The sequence below is a fragment of the Diaporthe amygdali genome, assembly GCF_026229845.1.
Source record: "Diaporthe amygdali strain CAA958 chromosome Unknown NODE_7_length_1459731_cov_64_868725, whole genome shotgun sequence".
NCBI classification, from domain to species: Eukaryota; Fungi; Ascomycota; class Sordariomycetes; order Diaporthales; family Diaporthaceae; genus Diaporthe; species Diaporthe amygdali.
Window position 1 is genome coordinate 945,976 of NW_026517027.1, and position 23,171 is coordinate 969,146.

The 23,171-nt window shown below is 54.0% G+C and overlaps 9 protein-coding genes across 9 annotated transcripts; 6 read left to right on the forward strand and 3 right to left on the reverse strand.

Annotated features, from left to right (window-relative positions):
* Positions 1-17: 17 nt before the first annotated feature.
* J7T55_013926 (uncharacterized protein) lies at positions 18-723 on the forward strand (the record flags this gene model as incomplete). Its single annotated transcript, XM_053140848.1, has 4 exons — positions 18-87; positions 185-264; positions 339-586; positions 657-723. 4 exons carry the CDS (start codon positions 18-20, stop codon positions 721-723), a joined length of 465 nt encoding a protein of 154 aa, XP_052996263.1.
* Positions 724-1,322: 599 nt separating this feature from the next.
* On the forward strand, positions 1,323-2,437 carry J7T55_013927 (ubiquitin-conjugating enzyme e2 variant 1; the record flags this gene model as incomplete). The annotated part of the gene is made up of 2 exons (XM_053140849.1): positions 1,323-1,371; positions 1,452-2,437. The coding sequence occupies 2 exons, from the start codon at positions 1,323-1,325 to the stop codon at positions 2,435-2,437; spliced, it is 1,035 nt and encodes a 344-aa protein (XP_052996264.1).
* A 291-nt stretch (positions 2,438-2,728) lies between these two features.
* Positions 2,729-4,932, reverse strand: J7T55_013928 (BZIP family transcription factor; the record flags this gene model as incomplete). Its single annotated transcript, XM_053140850.1, has 3 exons — positions 2,729-2,838; positions 2,937-4,362; positions 4,681-4,932. The coding sequence occupies 3 exons, from the start codon at positions 4,930-4,932 to the stop codon at positions 2,729-2,731; spliced, it is 1,788 nt and encodes a 595-aa protein (XP_052996265.1).
* A 1,788-nt stretch (positions 4,933-6,720) lies between these two features.
* Positions 6,721-9,090, forward strand: J7T55_013929 (kinase-like protein; the record flags this gene model as incomplete). Its single annotated transcript, XM_053140851.1, has 2 exons — positions 6,721-6,863; positions 7,011-9,090. The coding sequence occupies 2 exons, from the start codon at positions 6,721-6,723 to the stop codon at positions 9,088-9,090; spliced, it is 2,223 nt and encodes a 740-aa protein (XP_052996266.1).
* A 1,109-nt stretch (positions 9,091-10,199) lies between these two features.
* J7T55_013930 (uncharacterized protein) lies at positions 10,200-11,899 on the reverse strand (the record flags this gene model as incomplete). Its single annotated transcript, XM_053140852.1, has 3 exons — positions 10,200-10,330; positions 10,436-11,645; positions 11,756-11,899. The coding sequence occupies 3 exons, from the start codon at positions 11,897-11,899 to the stop codon at positions 10,200-10,202; spliced, it is 1,485 nt and encodes a 494-aa protein (XP_052996267.1).
* An 831-nt stretch (positions 11,900-12,730) lies between these two features.
* On the reverse strand, positions 12,731-13,504 carry J7T55_013931 (uncharacterized protein; the record flags this gene model as incomplete). The annotated part of the gene is made up of 2 exons (XM_053140853.1): positions 12,731-12,873; positions 13,075-13,504. 2 exons carry the CDS (start codon positions 13,502-13,504, stop codon positions 12,731-12,733), a joined length of 573 nt encoding a protein of 190 aa, XP_052996268.1.
* Positions 13,505-14,824: 1,320 nt separating this feature from the next.
* J7T55_013932 (uncharacterized protein) lies at positions 14,825-15,831 on the forward strand (the record flags this gene model as incomplete). The annotated part of the gene is made up of 4 exons (XM_053140854.1): positions 14,825-14,841; positions 14,902-14,940; positions 15,090-15,146; positions 15,222-15,831. The coding sequence occupies 4 exons, from the start codon at positions 14,825-14,827 to the stop codon at positions 15,829-15,831; spliced, it is 723 nt and encodes a 240-aa protein (XP_052996269.1).
* Positions 15,832-15,867: 36 nt separating this feature from the next.
* On the forward strand, positions 15,868-16,377 carry J7T55_013933 (uncharacterized protein; the record flags this gene model as incomplete). Its single annotated transcript, XM_053140856.1, has 1 exon — positions 15,868-16,377. One exon carries the CDS (start codon positions 15,868-15,870, stop codon positions 16,375-16,377), a length of 510 nt encoding a protein of 169 aa, XP_052996270.1.
* A 286-nt stretch (positions 16,378-16,663) lies between these two features.
* Positions 16,664-19,352, forward strand: J7T55_013934 (uncharacterized protein; the record flags this gene model as incomplete). Its single annotated transcript, XM_053140857.1, has 4 exons — positions 16,664-16,666; positions 16,753-16,931; positions 17,383-18,312; positions 18,419-19,352. The coding sequence occupies 4 exons, from the start codon at positions 16,664-16,666 to the stop codon at positions 19,350-19,352; spliced, it is 2,046 nt and encodes a 681-aa protein (XP_052996271.1).
* Positions 19,353-23,171: the final 3,819 nt, after the last annotated feature.

Genomic DNA, 23,171 nt, shown 5'->3' on the forward strand with positions numbered 1-23,171 from the left:
TCGCACAGACAATCACCATGTCGGCTGCTCAGGTCCCACGTAACTTTAAGCTCCTCGCCGAGCTCGAGAAGGGCGAGAAGGGCATGGGTGCAGGCAAGTCCTCCCACCCCCAACACAGCGCCAGCTCCAACTACACCGCTCTAGCCGCGGCGATCATGACGCCTGACGATACATTTTACTGCAGGTGCCTGCTCATATGGCTTGGAAGACCCCGAAGACATCTTCATGACCAACTGGCGAGGAACTATCTGGGGACCTCCCCATGTGAGTAAACTTCCCAGGACAGTTGTCTCGGCATCCGCGACGGCATCAATTCTGACCTCTCCCGTCCTCCTCAGGGCCAACACGAGAACCGAATCTACGAGCTCAAGATGGAGTGCGGTCCAAACTATCCCAAGGAGCCTCCCGTTTTCCACTTCGTCAGCCAGATCAACCTTCCCGGCGTAAACCAGCAGGACGGCCGTGTCGACCAGAACGCCGTCGCCATCCTCCGTGACTGGGAGCGCATTGCGACTGAGCTGTCCAAGAACCCGCGACCTAAGGAGGACCCTCTGAGCCTCGAGGCTGCTCTGATTGCGATAAGGAAGTCAGTAAAATCCAGGTACAATTAATCGAAGTGGGGCCGTGCCAATGTACTGACCTTATATTGTCTGCAGGTACATGGACGAACATAAGAAGTTGCCCCAACCTCCTGAGGGCTCCAAGTATGCCATGTACAAGTAGACCACGATGGGACTACTGTCGAGACGTGTCATCATGCGGACGCGGAGGGCATAAGGTGCTGCTAAAGTGCCTCAAGGGACCTTTCATACCTAGTCATCCAGCTGTTACAGAGGGCACGTGTAGATCAAGACCCTCCAGACAGGCACCTTTGAGGTATACGTTTAGATGATAGGAATCGTTGGTTTGACTATGGTCTTGGGTCCTCCCTGCAGCCGGTCCGTCGGCGATGATAGTTGTCGGTGGTGTTTTGGCGAGCAGATGACGTGATGAGGGAATGTCTCGGTTTCTTATTATGACTGCATCTCCAGGAGGTTAGGATGGCACTTGGCGTAGACATGGGCTTCTATTAATTCAATCTTAACTACGAACCCTCCCCCATTTGACGTCGATGTCCGGGAAAGCATCCCACCAGACTATCCAGCGCGATGATGCCGCGGGACCCACGTGATCCAAGCACCAGGGACCTCGACCTGGAGATTCTCGCCAAAAGATTTCTTCAGGCCAACGACACCAACGCCAAATCAGCAACCCAGAACACACAGCGCAAATCACATGGACTAAACACTTCGAACGAGGCGAATCTGCGCCAGGTCCAATGAATGCCGTCATTCTTCATACCAGCCCGCGACTCGCGGCATAGAGCAGCATGTGCGACACCACCCAGGCCAAGGCATACTCCGTCTCCCTGGCTTAATACCTCAAAAACTGATCGTGCTGTTTTTTTCCAGGCCTCGCCCTCTACCGGGCCCTTCTTCGCCAGGTGCCACACGTATCCCTCCCGGCTGACCTGACCTCACGTCCGGGATGGATCAATCCCATACGATACCTCATCCGCGCCGGCTTCCGCCGTAATAAGACCGACACCTCCCCGCGCCTTGTCACGTCCGCCCTGCAGAGCGGCTACCGCTTCATCACCCTGCTGACGCGGGCGCACGACCCATCCTCGCCGCAGCACAGCGAGATCGTGTCATTTCTGCGCGACCGCCAAAGCAAGTTCCCGCCGCCGCGACCGAGCACCCTCGACGCCGAGCAGGATGGCAAGAACAACACCAACAGCAGCGCGGCTCCGCGGCCGGCGGCGCCGGCGGCGGTGCCCCTCCTGACAAAGGTCAGCGCGCCGGGCGAGAAGCCGGTCTACAAGGCGACGGCGCGCCCCCGGCCGCTCCACGAGCTGTCGGGCGGCGTGCGCAAGGTGCCCGTGCTGGACGCGGCGACGGCGGGCCACACGTTCCTGCGCGTCGGCAAGCCCGAGTCGCTGTTCCTGGGCAGCTTCCTGCAGCGCAAGAGCGACGCGCGGCAGCGGCGCGTCACGCTCATACAGGAGCTGCAGGACGAGTACGCGACGCAGGCGCAGGACGAGGACCGGTGGGAGGCGGAGCTCGTGCGGCTGGCGCGGGCTGAGGGGGTGGAGCTCCGTGGGTACGGCGACGAGGGCCGGGGGGACGTCAAGAGGCACCCGTACGAGCAGTCTATTCACGTGGCTGTCAAGCAGGTCGGCGAGGCGCTTACGAATGAGGTGGAGGATATGGCGGCGCGGACGAAGGCGATGCTGGATATTGTGGAGGAGGAGAAGAAGCTTGCTGAGGTGGAGGCTAAGGACAGGGCGAGGATGAAGAAGAGGGAGCGTGCGACTAGGAAGCGGGAGAGGAAGGAGGAAGCTGAGCGGGCGGAGCGCAAGCGTCTCTGGAAGGAGGCACGAGAGCGGGAGATATGAGAGCAGGAGACGTGAGATGCTCGATGGGGCCGACGTTCAGGGTCGTGATGTACGAGGAGATTGTCATGATTCTTCATATAGATATGGATGCAAGAATTCTAGCAGCGTGGATGGCTCCATGCAGGCTATGTTACTCACTGCAGACTATCAACACGCTTGGTCGAGCACCATCAACGGAAATTCACCATGACTCCGAAAGTGACCATCTCGCTGTTTAATGAACCAAGCTTAGCCTGAACCTTTGGCACTTTTGATGCAATAACAATACTAGAGCCGCCCTTGCAAACAATTCTAAAATCCAAGTACTGCGTCGGTCTTCGTTGCTGTCCAGAATGCTGCGTCGACATCTTTGGGACGGAAGCCAGGTGATCGCCCAAGGCAAGTTCCGCGCTGAGAGAGTTCTGCAACAGATCAAAACCATTAGTCTCCAATCGCGACAGCCTGGGAAGAAGTTTCAAGAGATCGTGAAGAATTTGGGCGACCACGGAAGAAGTCATACCTCGTATAAAGACATTCACATCCAAAGTCACAAGTCTCTTCCTGCTGCTCTCAGGCCCTGCCGGGCCGCTGCCACCAAGCCCTGAGATGCCAGCCCCGGCAGCGGCGGGGTTGAACATCTCAGGAAAGTCAGCAATCGGCCACGAGCTTGGATCCGAGCTCGACGATGCCGAGGCCATCCCTGAGCTGGCACCTGGAGAAGGGCCGGCGGGCGCAGGAGTGTTAAACGCCTCGTCCAGAGTCTGCGGCCAGTCCCCGAACCCAGTCGTCGTCTGCTTTGGCGCTTGGCCCTGGCTGCCCTGCCTTGCTATCATGCCGTTTCTGAAGGCGGCCACGTCGACCTCGGTCGTCAGGTAGTCCTGCCCGGGCTGTATTATCACGCCGCGGGCCTGTAGGTACAGCTCGACCTCCTCCGGATCGTAGAAGTCGCCCTCGAAGCCCGGCAGCCGGATCCTCATGCGCGGGTCGATCCTCTTGTCGCGCGTCTCGGCGACCTTGGCGTCAAACGGCCCCAGGCCGAACTGCCCGCCGGAGAAGGAATACTTCATATGGTCCGTCGTGCCCTGGTTGCCCACGGGCGACCCGCCGTGGTCATTGTTGCCCTGCTGGAGCTGGAGCTGGTGCTGGCCGGAGCCGCCTGCCGCCCAGAAGGGCGCCTGCCACCAGTTCAAGGACTCGGAGGCAGTCCGCTCGAGAGCTTTGGCAAGTCGTTCGCGGATCTTGTCGATGGGCTCGAAGAGCATGCAGAAACCGAAGACTTCGGCGTATCTATGCTTGGGTGGGTCTGGCATAGTGATGAGCCTGTGTGCCAGTTCTACGGCGCTTCTTTGGAGGCGCCGGCCGAGAGTGGACTCGCTGAAGGCCATTGACTGCGGAAGCGGCAGCGCAGAGTAAGGAGAGAGTGGATAGGAGGACGAGGATGTCGAGGCCTGATCGAAGATGTTCGGATACGGTGAATCAGGGCTTAGATCGAAGGGAAAGCTGGCGTTTTCGAAGGTTGGCATGGTGACAATCTCGTAACCAAGCGGTGCCTGTGTCACTTGCAGCATGTTACTGGAAGGCATGGACATAGAACCACTTGGCGGTGCCTGCGGCTCAGTGTTGACCATGTAGCCTCCCCATATTGGAACAGTTGGGTTGCGCGTAGGCTGTACTTCGGCTACATCTGAAGAGCTCGAGTGCTCTGTGCGTGTTTGTCCGGCAGGCCTTTCCGCTGCAGAGCTCTCGGCCTGCTCGTCCTGCCCGTCATCTTCACTGGACTTTCTTGCGAGCGAAAGGATCTTCTCCGTGGCCGCACGGAGTTCAAGGGCAAAACCAGGGGCCTGCTCTAGCACACCTAGGTTCACAGCAGAATCGTGGAGCTTCAGGAACACGGCACTCAACTCCTCGTTATTCTCCTCGAGCTCCTGAACACGTCTCTCGAGGGTCTGAATGGCATTTTCTTTTCGACTTCTGTAGGCTCGCTGGGCTAAGCGTATTTGTGTTCGTCGGCGCTACACCTATGGAGTCAGTCGTTCCCGTGGAACGTTTCACGGATGAGCGGGAAAATTGACTGTTCATCGTCAAGTGATTCTGGCATGGGTGATGATAGGGGCCGGCGGGGGAAGACACTGAATAATGTGTGGAGTATCGCGTCAAGGATGCCTCAATAGCCGCGAGGAAAATTGCGAGTAGGAAAGAAGGACGTAACAGGTTGATCTACGGGGGAGGAAACGGGATGACAAAACAGAAGAACTTCGACCCACCTCAGCAGCAGTCTGATCCTTTGTGTCCAGCCTGGGCCTACCCCTAGCCCTCTTTGCACCATCATCATCCCCATCCTCAGCTGACTCTGTCTCAACGGCCGGGGGAGATATCTTGGCTCTCTTCCTCGGACTGGTCTTTGGCTGCGACGTAGAGGGCTTCTTCGCTTTGCCGGCCTCGCCAGTGAAAGAACCGTCGAAATACTGCTCTGCGCTGAGAATGGCGAGATCGGAAGGCATGGCCTCGTGACGCATCTTCCACCATGTAAAAGGTCACGGGTATGTCCTCGAGTTTGCGGAGTGAAATATGGTTTGGGATGCCTGTTGTGAGACAACCAAGCACCCAGCCTGACTGGCTGGCTGGCCGGCTGGAAGGAGAAGGGGCTGGTCCGTCCGTCGTTACCGAATGGGCACTCTACAAGGAATATTGTGGAATTTTGAGGTTACACAAAGACTTCTTCCTGTGTAGAGAGTGATGACTTCGTGGCGTGGTGAGAATCGATACGGACCGTGCTATGGTCTAGGGGATGGGCTGCAGGAGTATCTACGAGCTGAGAATATGTCGTAAAGCGCAGCGAAGTATACGCTACCCCTCCTCCCAATATGGATTGGATTCCGTGAAGACAGTAAGAAGAAGATTCGAGCATGCCCGGGCGCTCGAGTCGTAGTAGTATCCCGTCTCACGGCCTGTTGAAGGGTCGGGATCTGAGGGAGCAATGCAATCACCGCCCACTCGCGCGCCCTTCCAAACAAAATATGCCAGAAAGTGTTGTGCTGATTAATAAAGAGGCCACATGTGCAGTCCTAACTTCCTGACAAAATGTCACAACACACCTGGCACGTCTTCTCCGCGGTGAAGCACGGGCAGCGCTGATTTTGTCCCCTGCATGGGATGGCCGTGGTGTTCGCTGGGCCAAGATTGAATGTGATTACTCAACATCGAAGCGGCCGGCCGACTAACAGATGGTATCACGCTGATGGGTTAGAGTTGCGGCTGGGGTGGTAGTGCATGATACGGCTGAACTGGGACCGTCCGTCACAGGCTCAGGCTTACACCAGACGGCGCGCTCGTCCCCTTCCATCATCAGTGACGTGTCTCCCATTGCCTGGGTGCGGTCTTATGGGCAGATCTGGCGGCTCTGCTGACGATTTAATCAGCGTGAACCGCCATCCCCGTTCTGGTCCCTGGCCCCCGTAGACATACAACCAATGGTCTAGTCTCGTAGGATATAACAAGCGCCGCCGAGCCGAGTGCCGATGATAGCAAGGTAAATATTGAGCAGAAGGCATGAAAAAGTACCTCGTTTGGAAGCTTTACCGAAGAGTTGGATGTTTGAAGGAAATTGCATGGCGCCCAGGGCGGAAAAACTAGTCGCCCACTGTTGCAGAGCTCGAGATTGAGAGTGGATCGTCCAAAAAATGCAACGACATATAGCAGACAAGAGACCGTCTTCGTTGTCCATGTGAGAGACGGCACACAGAGCTCGTGGAACCTGTGGTCTGTATCACACTGGGTGCGTCGACTGGTTCCTCCAGTAAGGCTGAGCACCTGTCGGTCAGACTTCTGGCGTGCTAGGCACGCCAATACTGTCGTCTAACGGAAACAGTATAGAGACCCACCGTCGAGCCCACTTTGCCCGTCCCGCGCTCCAGCGGCCCGGGTCACCATTGAAGCTTCCCCAAGCTGTACGACCCCACCATCGCCATCTCACATCAGCTCCAAACCCAAAGTGCCAACCCATGCGCTTGGGATGGCGGCAGCTAATTGGAAACCTAGCAAGGGCAGTGCAGTATGTGGGTAGGACACGGGCATTGTCTGGGTGCATGGGGCGCAGCTCTGGCCGCATCCCCTCCCTCAAGAGGAGAAAAAAAAAGTCCACGATGTCGAGCCCCTCTATTCTTTGAAATGCTTACACGCTGCTCTACTACCTGTCCTGTACCTGGTTTAGTTGAACAAGTACGCTGTGCTATTCCACGAGTCTAGGATAAGGTGTTCTAGTTGTCCTGGTATCCCTTTAACAATCACAGTCCAGCACAATCGCAATGGACGACGCCGCTGGTGGCTGGCATACCGTCATGCCTACATCCCATCATGGGAGTAACCAATTGTCACGGCCACAGGTCGAACAATATGAGCTCCAGTCGCTGAAAGAATGGAAAGGCTCAAGCGGAAATTGGTCAGGATTGTAAGATCAACATATAGTCCACAATACTTGAGTCAAGCAACAGTCCTAGCACTATCACATGCCCCTTCTCAAGGTCATTCGCACTCGTGGTGGATTTCCAGGTCCAGTTGCAATCAACAGATCGCTGATTTGTCTTTATCTATACAGGGGAAAGCATGTTACCACTGCCGATCACCCAGAAGCAAAGACAAAAGTACACGCCCGTTTCAAAACCATTGAGCACCTCGGTGCAACCCGTATATCGGTGGTTGAAAAGGTCCACTACACGCTCCACAACAACAAATACCCAGTATGCCTAGCACGAAAGAGGATAAGACCGAGGCGGGATATGACGTTGAAAATGCTTAGGGCTGAAGCCGAGGTCATGGAGCGACTGGATCATGACCATATTATCAAACTGGTGGGCACCTACTCTATAAAATACAATGAGCTATACCTCTTGATCTGGCCGGTTGCAGTGTGCGACCTCTCTGCCTTCCTCAACGAGGTCGACGATCTACAACATGGAGAGTGCAATTGGGAAGACGTAGTGAGCCGATTCGAGGCTCTCGATCTACGCAGGCCTGATGGCAAGGGAGATATTGGTCACGGCCTGTGCCACAAGCAGTATTTACACCAGATTATAGGCTGCATCTCGCAGGCGACAGCCTTCTGCCACAAACAACATATACGGCATCTGGACCTCAAGCCGCACAATATCCTCCTGGGCCCCGGTCGAGTCTACTTGGCAGACTTCGGAATAGCCAAAGATGTCAATCAACGTGATCACACACACACGCTGGGAGCGCTGGGAACTCCTAATTGGCGAGCCCCAGAAATGAGCAGTACCGAAGATGAGTGGTCAATGAAAGCTGCAGATATCTATACCCTGGGTCTCGTCCTCCTGAATATTTTGGCAATCCTATACGGCGCGAATATGTCTGAGTTCGAGCAGGCTCTCTGTGATGAACATTCGGTTCCTTCTGTTGGGAAATTGGGGCGTTTTCAAGACAGTTTGGCAACATTGGCTCTCGCAAGTCAGGAAGTCAAGGATCCGCATGAGGCGACCGTCGCACCGAAGCATATTGTCTGGCTGACGTCACGTATGGTGTCGTCTAAGCCAAAATCCCGGCCCGATGCTGCTTTGGTTGACAAGGAGCTTGTGTGCCTTGGCGGTATCGATCAGATATACCACTCACCCTGTTGCAAGAAGAGCAGCCGATATGTAACAGAACTTCTCGACGACAGACAAAGGGTGATGGCCACAGCGATGAAGAACCTTCAGCAAGAGAATGACCGACTCTCTAGTAAGGTCAGGGAGTACGAAAAGCGAATTCAGGGAGACATGGTGAGGTGCGAAAAGAGCAACAAGTTGATTGAGGACGAGAGACGAAAGAGGAAACAGCTTGAGGACCAGATCGCTGAAATGCAGCGCGATAGAGCACACCGTCGTCCTCAAACAGCCAGGCATCAGGGGCAATTCCAAGACAACAACGCACCTCGACCCAATCTGCGATACGCGAAAGGAACACAGGAGTCACGGTCTACCTTTTCAAGCCAACAACCGGCAGCCGCGCCTCAAAGCAAGATGGCCAGGCCAGAATCAGGGAATGAGTCGCGACTTGCCATCGCTGCTACTGCTCAGCCTAAGACGCCTTCCGCACATCCTCTCACCTTTGCCAGAGTGGTTGCTGCAACCCCCACAAGTCGGGGAGTCCCCAATCCAAGCAAATCACCACAGCCAGGAGTGAAGCCTAAACGGAAGGCCTCCAGACTTCCCTTGCCCGGCAGCCCAGCCACTCCCATCCGCTCACGGGCCCAAACGCCTACTCTCAACCGCGACTCTTCCCTCACTGACAGCACTCAACACAGCATGGCAAGCTCGGTGCTGTCTCGCTTCAGCGTCGGAACGAAGGATACCTCAGTATCCCCCAGTCCAGCAATGGGAGGCAGCCCGCTCATGAGCAGGGACGATACAAAGTCGTCGGATGGCCACTGGATCGTTCCGGGCGCTGGTCTTGGGATCAGCGGAGTCCCCTTCGAGAATTTTGCGGAAGGGGCCAGTGACTCGGGCCCAGATGCTGGAGATTCGATCAGTAGAAGACAAAGCAACGATCCGTCCAGTCTGGTCCCGAGCGCCTCGACGTTGTCACCCATTGACCCTCAGTCCAGAGGGCCGCCGCGGCCCAATGTAAAGAGTTGGGCGGATGTCGCCAAGAAGCAACTGCGGGGAGTTGTTACAAGATGACTCTGGTAATTGCGCTCAATTGTACGCGTTCTTTGGTTGCCGACATTCACATGTTTTTCTGTTGTCCTCGCTCTAGACACCCTGATTTTGTGATGTCTTCTTCCTCTGTCAGCTCCCAGTATTGACCGTACCCCTTGCTCAAAATCATCATGTGTTTGAGTTGCGGGCTCAGATGTCCTTGTTACGCGTGCCTTCTGGAAGGTGTTAGCATAGACTACCGGTGGCTTTTGCGCCTGCGAAATAACCCCTCCAACTGCTATAATTGGGAAACATCTCGCTGCAACCCTCCGACCGAGATGGTCCGGTTTTCTACGTTTTGTGTCTCCCCGGGCTACCCCCTAAACGTGGTGCAACGGCTTATTGCTCAATCGATGGCTTTACTATTGATTCAGTCTATAGCGTTCCGCGGCGCATTCCGCGGACTGCATGTATGTGGTCTTTTTGGGCGTTGTTTCATGATCAACCGAAATTAGAAGCAATGGTGACGGTGGTAGGACGATTCTCATTCCTGCGGTGTGCGTGAACACAATACATATACTATATATAACTCAAGAAGGTTTTCTTTTGAGGTTGCAACATAGCATACCGAGACAGCACAGCTCTAAGATGGCTCTAAGATGGAGCATTTCGAGTAGTACTGGTAGGCGATTTGCACGAAAGGGTGACTTGGCTGAACCTCAATACAACAGAGATGCCTTTGGGCACAGGGCCCCTAGCCCCTAGTCCTTCATCGTGCATTGTGGTATGTCGTGGCTTGCCTTGAACGTAGTAGGACGTGGTAGGATGTGGTGAACATGTGCCACCTTCCGATAAGCATCGGTAAACCCCCCTGCGTCGCCCAGCATGGCCGCTCTGCTTTGTATATAAATGTTGAGGACCCACGTTGCTGCCTGCTACCTTAGGCTCTCGTTTGACTTGGGGGCCATTTGATGGCAACTTCTGGCATCAAGTTGTGACTGGGCGTTAATGCCGGAGGGTGTGAAGCCGTCCCGTCTGCCGCACCACTGATCTGTGAGGTTGTCGGAGCGAACGGCGTTGGGATAGGCGTTGCGACGTGTTGCTCCCGCGATGACTAGACTCTACAATTCGAGGATCCCGCTGTCTTCTCTTCATTCCGGTGGACCCCTTGGTGGGGTCTGTCTTTGGTACTCCGCCTTCCACTCGGCCACTTCTTTCGCCTTCTCTTCCAACCCCAGCTCTCCTAGCCAGCCTTCGAGCTCCGACATGTAGAGTATGACCACTGTGGCAAATTTAGTAAGCAAAATTGGTTCTTCACGAAGTGAAGTCCTAACAAAGTGTCGCGAGCAGGGGTTGCCGAGGCATTGGGGCATGGTAGAGTACTCACTCGGCTCGTCTTCTCCTCTCTCCGTGCGCAGTACATGTATCGCGTCGCGCAAATACCTCTCCATTGCCTCTGCATCACCCTTGGTCTTGCTGACCTCCGCAAGCATCCTGGTTGAGTTCACCCTTGACACCAGGCTTGGCCCGGCCCGCAGAACCTTCTTGTAAATCTCCGTGATATCGTCGTTGAGGTTGGGGTCAAGCCCGGCGTCCTTGTCCTTGGTAAATCTGTAATGGGCGGAGTACCAGAGAATCTGTGCATACGACGGGCCGTATTTGGGCTCGGCCCGGTTCAGCGTCTCGTCTATGAACTCGCCAAAGTTCTTTGGCAGCTCGTTGGATTCCCCGGCGTATTGGAAGGACAGCCAGTCGTTAATTAGGGTCTTGCTACCACCCCGACCGCCCAGCAGGGACTCCCACGTCTTGCAGTTGAGTTTCCATGCTTGAACGGCGAGCCTGTTAAGTAGATACTCGTCCTCGATGCTAGCTATGTTTCGGAGCAGCTGTCGTAAAGGCAGGGGCAACTCGACGTCGTCGCTGGAGAAGGCCACAGCCATGTACCTCATCAGTGCCTTCACGACGGCCGAGAACTGTTTCGCCATCGGGGCATCCGGGAAGATATTCCTCCGGGTGCTGATCATCAGGAAAAAGAATATGTAGCCGGTGACATTGGCCGGCTGGTGCCGGATCAGGGCCCCGAGCTCCTGCGGCGCACGCCGCATCAGCACCAGCGCGTCGTTGAACATCTGCTTCTCCACGGCGGCCGACCTCTTCAGAAGTGGCCGCTCCAGGGTGGTGGTCCTGATGGCCGAGCTGTAGCTCACCCATCGGGTCACCAGCAGGTCCGCCTCGCGCACCTTGTCTAGGGCATCGGGCGTGGTTATGACGCCCTGGAAGCGGCCCAGGATGTACGCCTGGGTGGACGCGAACACCGTCTCGAAGACGCAGTACGAGTCGGGCGGCTGGACGGCCATGGGCGGTGAGTAGCCGCCCTTGGTCCGGTACTTCTTGCGCCGCACGTGCTCCGCCAAGCGATCGGCGTCGACGACGAGGCCGTTCGATAGCCGGACGGTGCGGCTAGTCACCGGGTGGTAGGATGCGGCGTGGGTGCTGCCGGCTGGCGCGGCGAGCTTCTGGACGACGTGGTCGTCCCGCCCTGCTCTCAACCTGATGTTCTTCCGGAAGCCCCACGAGATAAGCCGGGTCTTGTACATCTTTTCTCTTGAGTCACCGGATAGTCAGGAACTGGGACTGCGGTAATAATTGGAGAAATTGGAGTATCATACGACGCAATGAAGCCATGTTCTAGCCTCATTATTCTCACCACTTCCTTCAGCGTCCTATCCTCATCCATGTAGAGCCGTTTAATCGTTGGCAAATAGGTGTTCCATTGAAAGGTTGATGGACCCTGCCTCTGCCTCTCGCGCAGCATGACCGGCAGGTCGTCCGAGCTTTCGTGCGGTGCCATCTTTATGGTGAGCAGCCAGGCGTCGCGAGGCCCTCTGGCTGTGACCCGTGGAGCTATCTCAGCCTGTTCAGGGGGGCGAGCCTCAAAAGGCCCCCAGAAGGACAATGTAAAGCAACAGGATGAGCCTCAGAGCCGTGCCAAGCTCGAGCATATGGATATCCTGTGCGGGCGGCAGATTGATTCAGGTCAGAAATGATGCAGTATGAACTGTCAGTCATGTGAAGAAGATGCCATCTACCGGACGTGCGAGTTCATGTGGGTTATCGGCATCGGCCGCATGATAATTGTCAGGATTAGAGTTGACGGCGGAAGGATTCAAGCGCGATTCGCGCTCTCCGGGCGTGGATTTTAGCCACCGGATGCAACGCCATCTACAGCCAGGCCTGGATCTCACTTGGCCCCTTTTGGCAGCACAGGGGCCCGTTAATCATTTCTTGGCGCCGAGCACGACAGGGCCCTGTAATAGCAGGGCATTTATGCCTAGGTAGGCTTCTCTCCTGCAGTAACCTCACACCCTTTCATAGGGACGGAATCCCCCAAAGCAGAGAATGGCGCTGACAAAGATGCTATTTATGGTTGGCTGAAAAGGCAGACAACAGAGAGCGTAGGATGGTGTGATATTGGGTTTGCTTTTGATTTCATAGCCTACCTAACAGTACTAGCCTGCGAACAGGTCGGTCGAAGATCGGGAATCTCACCGCGAGCAGATTAGGGGAATGCCCCGTATGTAGCTAGAAAATTGTCAGGAGTCAGAGCTCCTCCTACGCATCCTCCGGCCGACTGTTACCCTGCGATCGAATCCCATCCATGCCGAAAAAGCAAATACCATATCTATCCGCTTCCACCGTCACAGATCTGGCTAGGACCGCCGAGCAGCCATACAGTCTCGACGTCTTCGTACTTGTATTTGCACGACGTTGCACCTGACACCGCCACCATCGCTTTCCCGTTGCAGTCTTGCTGGAGAGGTAAGGCTATATTGACTTGAAAACTGTCAGCAAGCTTATCACAATACACGAGTCCATAGCCAAAATGAGCAAGCAAGAGAGCATCCCAGACAATGGGATAGCCTTAGCTCCCGGCATGACAACACAGCCTAAGATAGGAAAGACGTCCGCCCCCTGTAAGAAAAAGATCCAGGCCCAGGCAGGAGTATTCCTTCTCAAGTGACTTACTGAGGTTGATCACATCCTTTGTGCCGATATTAAACAGCCCGACATTGTTTTCGACTGTGACACTGAAGCTGCAGGTTCCGTGGCTGGCGACAACGATAGTAGATTCACTCGAGAACCCCCAAAACCCACCACCGTCCAAGTCCTCAAGGTCCTTGATAAGTGAGTGGCAGTCATCTACAAGACTTGCTGTTCCAAGTCGGCAACGCGGATCCGAGAGGCTCACAACTGTGCTGGGGTCGCACATGGCCGAGGTTGCATTATGTTGGTGGGTGCTAGACGTGCACTGATCGTCGTGACCAGTGACAGGTTGGTGGTTCCAATAAACTCCATTGCGTATTGAGTCCAAGCCCGTGCTATTTTCTGTGTTTTCCGTGTTACGGGTCGCTGCGACGACGAGGAAGAGCCACAGGATACTCAATAGAAGCTGCATGACGTTCGAGAGACAGCGCAAGAACAGTCAAGTGATGGATGAGGTCCTTTGGGCTTGCACGCTCTGCTTTTTCAAAGTCAACACATGCATGTGATAAGCTGCGGCTAGTGTTTGACAAATGTCCTCTGTGTTCAAGCCATCATTGTCCATCGATGCAACAAATGGAATCTAAGGCTGGTGTATCCATTGAAGAAATCGTCAAACATACCAGAGGGACCAAAAGACTCGATATAAGAGAGTATGAACGCCTGGTGAGGAATGTGAATATTTGATCTTTTTGGCTGTGACGCCGATCGAAGTTCCTAAAGAGATCGGCTGGGCTGTATGGGTCTGTCGAAGAAGTCTGACGAAGCTATGTTCTGTTGATGGAGATAGTCTGATATAGTTCTTGCGTTTACTTGGGGATCCCACAAATTGACGGCTTAAATACGCAAGCTTCCCAGTAGAGCAGACTGACGAACACGGGTTCCGAAAGTCACCATCCCCCTACCGCAGGGCAAATTCACTGGCAAACATTTGTCACTACTAGATGCGGGTTTCGCAGAAAGTCACGGACGCAGTCATGAAGTGTAAGCACAGAGCTTCAGCAGTGACCAAGAGTTCCACATTTACAAGTGGTGATGATGCTCACTCGCAGACGACATATATTCGCATCTGTACTGGAGGGACCAAACGAGCCAGTGTCGAACTTCGAGACTGTCACTGTCCTCGAGTTTCATGAGTCTGGATTGTGTACCTCAGTTTACTATTTCAGTCAAGGCGCGGAAATAAAGGCAGTGTTTTTTTTTTCTTTCTTTAACCCTAAGTTCAAGACAGTTCACTGGATCTGACTCGAATCAAGCATGTGGAAACAAGAAGGGCATGAGTAAATAAATCGACTTGAGCTGTCACAAGTTTTCAAGTGCTCGACAAATCGATGTGGCCGATTTTATATTGGTCAAACTGAGCAGTAGAAACAAACAGAAGATCGCAATTTTCATGTAGACCTCATATGAGCGTCTATAGGAGCCTGGACGTAACTTCTCCCGGCGGCCTTGCGAACAGCCAAGAGGGGGCTTCTGAATGGCTTCAGGCTCACATGTCAATGTAGTTCAAGGAGGTGGCCTAGGGACTCGCGTACCCGCCTCTTTCACTAGTGCCCGAAGCCATAGGCCAGAACCGTGTATGCCAACACGAGTGATGGAACATATTCGAAGGAGGTATGTGAGTCTCAAGGCCTGGAATCAGCGACTCCTTCACAACGCTTTCTCGCACGACAACACACGCCTAAACAACCTGATGACACACAACACAGTGACAACAGAGCTTTGAACCAGCACCATGGAAGAATCCGATGGGTAGGAAAAAGACGTATTTCCAGTAAAACTTGGCAGCATTGCTAACGCCTGCCGCTCCAGATCGCCATTTCACCCCGATGAAAGGGGCACTGCATCAAGGTACGTCTTTGACTCCGTGAAAAGCGCGTCGCCAACGGTCACTTTCACGTGTTACTTGCACGCTCCCGCTGAGTGGTCTATGGGCAAACATTTATTTCAGCCCAGGTTTGATAATACTCCGATCCACTGACCAAACTGTCGTCCTGCAGCCAGCATGACCCCCAAGCTCTTCCTCAGACACCCGATCGCGAAAATGCCTCCGAAGGGTGAGTTGCCACTTTCATGTACCATCATTGTCCCCCAACTAAGCTTCTGCGAAGGATGGTCTCTTCTCCCCCAAGTACGCGGCGCCGCTCAACGCGTCGCGTCGTACCCGTACAGAGGCAAGACGCGCCCGCGACACCGGCAATGCAGCCTCCTAGAGGGGGCCCGAGGACCGCTGCACACGATCGCATGGTGGTCCAGACGCTCCTGAAGCTGCCTGGCTTCCATTTCACTAACGCCAAAAACGTCTTCAACACAAGAGAAGGCTCACAGCTGGCGACCATCCTGGGCGCCCGGCTCGACCCCGAAGAACACAAGAGGTCTGTGGCTGCCGGCGACCAGCGGCTGGTCTGCCTGCGCGTCGCCCACGTCATCGAAACGTGCTGCGACGAGTGGCTCGAGAACTGGCAGGAGAAACCCCTGACTAGCGACTTCTGGAAAGATGCCGCCGAGCGCTTGCGCTGTCATACCAAGTTCTGGGCAAATACCGTCCCCACGCCTGTCCAGGTGAACACGGTTTGCATGGCTTACACGCGCCATTGGGATCAGCACGGGCGCGGTGGCGTCTCCGACAACCCAGCCAGATGGGGATTCAACCTCAGCGAGCTCACCTGGGGCAATGCGAGGGCTGACATCGATCCCGACTGGTTTGCCAAGCCGTGGGAGTATGAGCGCGCATGTGAGTGACCACTCCCCTCGGCTATTCATCGTTGATAGTATGCACTGACTCAGAAATACGCAGAGAATGCCGCCCGTGACTTCTTCGAGTATGTCAACGAGACCGAGGCCAATTTTGGTCCTATCCAGAATGCCGTGGGAATGAGAAACAAGGACAGAAATACATCCACCAAGAACCGCCGCGGTCGCCACGTGGGAGACACTGGTGAGGCTGCTGAGAGATCAGAGCCAGTGGATGTTGCCATGAGCGAGCCTCGAGGTAACACAATCATAGTCCGTGGCCCTTGTCATACCAACGAGAAAGGTGAGGGTAACGGCGCTTGCGATGTGAAGGCCAGAATAGACAGGAGTGATCCCAACCGCCTACTTGTGACATTCTGCAATCTAGCCTTCAAGGGAAAGGAAAACACCAGAGAGAGGCAAGGAGCACAGCAGGGAGACGAGGGCAAGGACTTATATTCTATGGATGCTGGCCAGGAAGTCTTGGAGGAAATGGCACTCGACACACCAGCTGAGAGTGTTGAAACTCATTCTGTCTACGATGAGACTCTATGAGGAGAATGATGTATTCAAAACAGGCAGGGCAACATTCATGAGAGATTTTGGCATTTTCCCGTCATGTGAGCCCGATTAGGGAAGGGAAGGTTTTTCTGCATACAGGTAGATCACAAACACCCCAGGAAATGCGTCAACATCAACCAACAAGAAATCTGGCTGTCCCTCTCTCTTGCTCTCTTCGTGATGTTGAATTCTATCTGATGGCCACCAAGGAGATCCTGGCTTTTCGAGTCCCGTGAAAATGATTTTGTCCACACATTAGGAAATCTTCTGTTGCAATCGAATGGTACGAAGCTAAGCTGCCTTTGAGATAAACAACACTGATCCAGTCTCTGCTTGAAAGCACTTTCCCCACCTATTCAACCTTCCAAGACATTGGGCCCCATTGTGGCGCTGCTGGAGCTTGACATAACGGAAGCTGTAGGGCACCGAAGGCAGTTACCTTGTTTCTCGGAAGCCGTCGAGCTCTCCTTCCCAAAGGTGCAGCCGCCCCCTTCCTCAGACCAGCTCGCCTTCCTCCTTTCCACCACAACCATCAGCTGCAAAGCTCTGTAAGCTCTGCAAGTCTTTCGACTCAACCATTCCCATCTTTCAAGCTTTCTTGGGCCGTCTGCTTGAATGCGACTGTTGTACGTTCGCAAATTCTCCAGACCTTGTCTTTTGCACCCAGGTAAGTGGTTCAACAACTCGAAATGTACAACCTCGCGACCTTCTGATTCTGCCTCTGCTTCTGTCCCTACCCAAGCCTCATTCTCCCCACCAAGCTTCGCTATCCTGTCGCACCTCCTGCAACTCTAGCAGCCCCCAGGACTCATTGTCATGTCCATCTTGTCTAAACCATACAAGCATCTCAAGTTCTCGTCTTTACGTTGTGTATGTCGACACCCCATCCACTAGCTTTCTCGCGCAAATCACCTTTCTCTTGACAAGACAACCATTATTTTGGCTTTGGTCATTACGCCGTACATCTCTTCTTTGCAGCTGCTGACAGGTCAGAAATAGCAGCCGCAAAATGTCTTCTCCACCTCACCAGGCTCCAGCTGTGCTGGACCCAGCCCCAGCTGCAATAGTGCCTCTGCCCGCCAGCAGTCCGGACTCCAGCGACATCGTTGCGAACACCATTGATGACACACAGGCCCATCTCACTATCGAGGCAGATGAGGCTAAGGATGTTCTAGCACCGCTGCCTGCCGACACAAGCACTGCTACCGGCAAGGCGAAGAGTTTGACCACAATCAGCGGGGATACCGATTACGCGGCCAGTACTGACAAGCTCTCTATCGAAGAGAAAAGCAACAGCTCATCTACGTCCACAGAGGACATCACCAGCATGGCTTTTGACCATTCTGCGCCCGACTCGACCACCATGACCATTGTCGCACTTCCATCTCAAGAGCCTGAGTCGGTGTCAGACAAGGCTGATGCAAATGAAGCTATCAAATTGGCCGAGCAACAGAAGGCTCCTAGTGAGGATGGAACACACAGCGCATCTCCAAAGACTGTAGCCACCACCAATCCCAACATAGATGCCGCCGATGAGGGCGTTGAGGACATGAAAACTGGCAGTTCCCAGACTCTCACGGATCAACCCATTGAGAACATAAGCAATCATTCAACCACTCCCGAGGACAAGAAGTTTGTTGATCCCAATGACTTGGAGAACATCGGCAACGTCATAAAGTTCTTCTACACTTCCAGCACCCGCACAAGACCTTCCAGCCCAGTCACGTCGACTCCTGGCTGCTGCAACCCCCGACTTTCTCGCGACAGCGATCTGTATGTCAAGGCGAAAGGCGAGGATGGCAAAGTCTACGTGTTCGAAGTCGTCTCCACCATTCTCGAGAAAGCCTCTCCCAAGTTCGAGGCCATGATCTACGGCAGTCACAAACGTGGCAATAGAGAGGAGTGGGTTTGGGAGCTGGAGGAGAACCCGTGAGTACAAACAATTAATGCATTTTTTTCTACTACCTTGCCTCTCCTCACCTGACACCCGCTACAAATCACGCTTTCGTGATCTTCGCTAATTGTTCTACTACAGTCTCGGCCTGAAGATCATGTTCTGTCTCCTGCACAATAAGTTTCCGAGAGCGTTGGTGGCTTCGAAGCCCGTCCCTAGCCAGCTGCACACGGTTTTACAGGTGCTTGACAAGTACGATGTTGTCCTTGAGGACACAAATTACCACCTTTTTGCTCCGTCTTGGATCGATGGCTTCAGAGATGGGCTAGACAAATCGAAGCTGACCATCTTCGAGCTCCTCCGAGTAGCTCACAAGATGGGAGATTTCAAGTCCACCAAGATTTTGGTTCGGGAAGCCGCTCATGAGATCAGTGACGAGGTCAGAAAAAGCTTGCCGGACCCAACAGTCCTGCAGCAGGACATCTTGGACAGCATTGGACAGATTCGACACGAGGACCTCAAAACCCTGTTCGATGCACTCAGAGTCCCCTTCGACTACCTCATGGATGCGTCAAACCTGCATGGAAAGCAGTACTGCAAATCCGCCGAAGGTCAATTTGAGTGTAATCAGAAACTCCTGGGGTCTCTACTTGCCAATCTGGTACAGCAGGCTCTGTTTCCCATCCCAGAGCTTGCACAATACAAGGGAACTGTGAACGCCTTGATCGATAAATTTGAGAGAATGGAGATTAGGGGCTTATTTTACCCCGGTATTGTGATGACTGAGCAGAGACATACTCAGTGCAAGTTGGGACAGGCCGCCGCTGTCGAAGCAGTCCTGAGTAAGGATGATACAAGAGTTCTGCCCTTATCAGATGAGCTCGTGGAGTACATGTACTTCGCATGCAAGCGCTCTGGTCTTTTGCGGAAGGAACAGAAGGAATTCGAGCCATACAAAGATCGTCTTCGGGATCTTGACCTTCTCTACCGGGACGAATTCAAAAAAGACATATGGGGATGGCATGACCCGGAGGCTTCTGAGGGAGATTCATCTGATGATTCGGGCATTTTTTGAGGTCGTGGAGAACAGTGTCTGGATCGAGCGCTATAAGTTGTCGGCTTAGGCCGTGAAAGGGTCCGGACATCCTAAAAGTGTTATTTTCTTTTGTTTTAAGTCCATGGCTATCCATTTGTTCAAGCTGGACGGGAATTCGGACATATCCACATCCAAAAATATCATTGAAGTTGTCCCGCTTTACTTGAAATCTCGTCTTCACACTTGTGCAATCTGGGATCATCCACTTCAACCAGTCGTTTGGGTTGAAGGTTTTGCTTTGGGTGAATCCCGAATAAACCTGGCACTAGAGCTTCTACAATAATCGAAATTGACCAAAATCTCCTTACTTGAAGTTTTTGAGGAAAGCAAACATGAATGCAAACTTGACATGCCACAGGATTCCTCCAAAGCGGGATGCCAGCCTCGCTGCAGCCTTGGCGTCTGCCCGTGCAAGATGATTGGATGTGCGGAGGCCCTGTTCGGGAATGTGTCGAAGCCTTGTCACGCATGGTTCCGAAACAATACCACAGTAGGAATTTTGTTTAGAGGACTATGATCGATCTTACACCTCGCTTATTTATATATTGGTAGAGGCTGAGTGGGCCGGGATGTATCTCCCAAACCACAGTCTTATTCACCGGTGAGATAGGAACAGGTCACAGAAGCACCCGAATCGAGTCTTCCCGGACGAACCCAAGGTGTTCACCAATTGGATTGGCAAGCGATAACTTGTTTTGCACAGGCACCACAAAACACCACTTGACGTTCAATGTCTGCGAGGATAGTGTCTATTCCATTTGATTTTGCTTCGCTTCGTGTGTTTCGTCAGCAGCCGGCAGAGAGGACGCCGGGGCTAAAGGACATAGACTGCTTATGTGTTGTGATGCAAGGCGGTTGTTCATTTGTTTCTGATTCATTTCTTAGAACATTCTACCATGTAACATCTATTTGCAAATTTATCTGGCTCCGCGGTTTGCTTCCTTGCAGCTTAGTTGCCCGGGTGCTGGTCAAATCGATCCGCATGAATTTCAACAGAGAAGCCGAGCCACATTATGGCCCGGAAAGATCACTACAGCTTCATACCAAGCCGTCGCATTTGGGAAACTTCTCTGTGGTCATCCGAAGCGATCGAAACCACATGCTAAACCTGCCTACGTGCGGCGACCTTAGCCTTCTGGGCTCGACTTACGGCTCAAGCTGTCAACATGTAGTGGGCTGGCCTCTTCGTCTTTTCGATCCGAGCAAGCTTTTGCACGCCATCTTCTCAGCTTTTTACGCTACCACATGGGGAAGATAGACTGAATCGCACTGCCGGTGAGCACCTCCCGCCCGCAAACCTCCCGCCGGCTGTCAGCTCCCAGCTGACGAGTCGCAATATCGGTAAGCCACCCGCAAGAGCAACGTTCCACATCACTCGCTCGCTGTTGCTCGCTCTAACCTACCCCATCAATCAACAGATATGATTGACAAGCGAAATGGCCTTCTTCATGAGTCGCGGCGAAAGTTCTGGATCGCGACTCCAGCTCCTTCGGATTTACGGCGTGACTGTCCGCCCGGTTTGCCGTGTTTACGGGTACTGCTCTTTTCCGAACGATAGTCAACGACCAGCCACGCAGCCAGCCAGATTCATCAATCTGGGTGATCCGACGGCCTTAATGCCAAAGGTCTGCGGGGCCCCAGAAGCGTTGGTGGACAGTCGAGTCCGTTGGCCTCACATTATCAGGCGGAGAAGCTTCTGCTTCGGTGTCTGGAGCAAAGTTTCTTTGGTGATCCTACAGAGTCTATATTGATTGTCTTTCTGGGCCGCCTGGGGCGTGCTTCTAAGTATATACACCGTCGTATGCCAAGGTACCGCCATGAAACATTATAATCGGTATCGTATAGATTGACACCTACCGGAGTTTTGGAGAGGCGTTTGGGCTCAACTTAAGCCCGCAAATCACCGGTTATCCCCTCCCCGTCGACCAGACAACAAGGAGCCCGGCCGTGTGTTTTCTTGCAGAAGGCGACGGAGACATGTCTCGTCCCGGCGGCCCGACTAGACAGCATGCGTGCTCGCAGCCCGTGTTTACCGAACACCGCGATGAGCAAGCCGGCCGGGGGCCAAGAGAAAACAAGCCTTATCAATTCTCCACAGGATATCTCCTTGTGTCTGGCAGGGCCTGACGCGGCTCAGGTCTCTGCTCCGCTGGTTTGCGGTAGGGCCGGGAGGTAATCTCGATCGCGCGCGATGACCCTGGACGCAACGTGATGAGGGCTCTGCCACGTAGACGAGGGGTACAAATTGAGGATGGATTCCACTGGTGAATTTACACCCCTCCACCCCTTCTTGACACGCGGCTGCGCGCTGTTTCTGGGCAGTCGTGCCGTGCCGTGGGAACGAGGTAGCATTTTCCAGTGGGTAGGATCTCCAGTCGGATCTTCCCACCGCCACACAATCTCCTTTTAAAAGCAGGGGTTACGACTGGTCCGCAAACATGTGAAAAAAAGGAAGAACCTTTCTGTGCTCCGGCGGTTGGCTGCCTAGCTGCGGCAGTCGCCCGCCTGCGGGCTTTGATCGACGAGGCTGCCCGGGCTCAAGTCTTACCCCGAAGCCATGTCGGTCGGGGCCTACGTAGACCCCGTGCTTGATACGGGAACGACAGACTTGGCGGGCCAAAGGGCGTGCGCCGCAGTGTTGGGCTGAAGGGCGTGTGGGAGGAAGCCCAGATAGTTGAGACCTATGTGCCAATCTCAGATGGTGCGGCCAACAAGTGCGATGAGCAATCTCTAGGCAGTTTGTGCCGCAATTGTTGTTCATCCAAGCTTGCACGAATACGATACCGCAGAACACTCAACGGGCCAGATTGTCAGTCCTTGGAAGGTCATTGAGTGCTAATTGGCCCGCCTTGCAAGCAGTTGCAGCGCCCAGGCCGTTGGGTCGTCCCTGCAGTATAATCGTTGACCACATCAGGGATCCCAGACTCAAGGGACGGTTCTGACGACATGGACAAGACACGATGACGAGCTGGTCGTGGTGAGGCTCTTCACGGCCATACCACCTGCTCGCCGTGTGGTCGTCATTCGTTCATGCACGAGCCACGTTCCCATGTCCCCGCAGCCATGAGCTGGCAGCGAGCAGACCTCGAGGGTGGCCTTCAAGAAAACGGGTCTTTCCTCCTGTCCGATCCTGGGAGACCCCTCAACAGACTTCCAAACAATTTGGTCAGTTGAATGGTGAGACTGTGGGGGAATGATGCCACATCTCGAGATTGTCGAGAGGTAAACAAACATTGAGGGACCAAGGCACTCACGGGGATAAAGGAACACCCGGGGTTCTCGGGGTCTTGTCGGGCCCGGATCGTCGTGTTGAAAAGAACAACAGGCCAGCCGGGAGCCCCGGTGGCCGGGCGGGTCCAGCTGTGCGGAGCGGGAGCGAGGTCGATGGTCTCAGAGTGGGATGAGACAACGGCGCAGGGAGATCCTGAGAATGTGGATGCCACGTGCGCAGGATTTGTTCTTGGAAGGCGTTCAACACTTTGCTCGGCGTGATGATTGAACCGGTAGGATTTTACAGTAGATACCAAAAGTCGCCGAGATTGGGTGAGTGGATTTCAAAAATGAAGCTGACACTTGGCTAATACGGACTATGCAATGCACAGCTGGTTGTTGTGGTGGATACGAGGCTGCTCTTGCGTGTAGGTCTAGGCCGTCTACATGGAGATATAGGGATGGGTACGGGCTATTGGACTGTAAGGCTGCGGCGCATGACTCTCTGAATTGTGTTTTGCACTCTTGCGTTTTTGCGCTTTTGCGTTTCAGGAATTGTGAAGCAGCTTCACAATTGTGAGGTAGCTT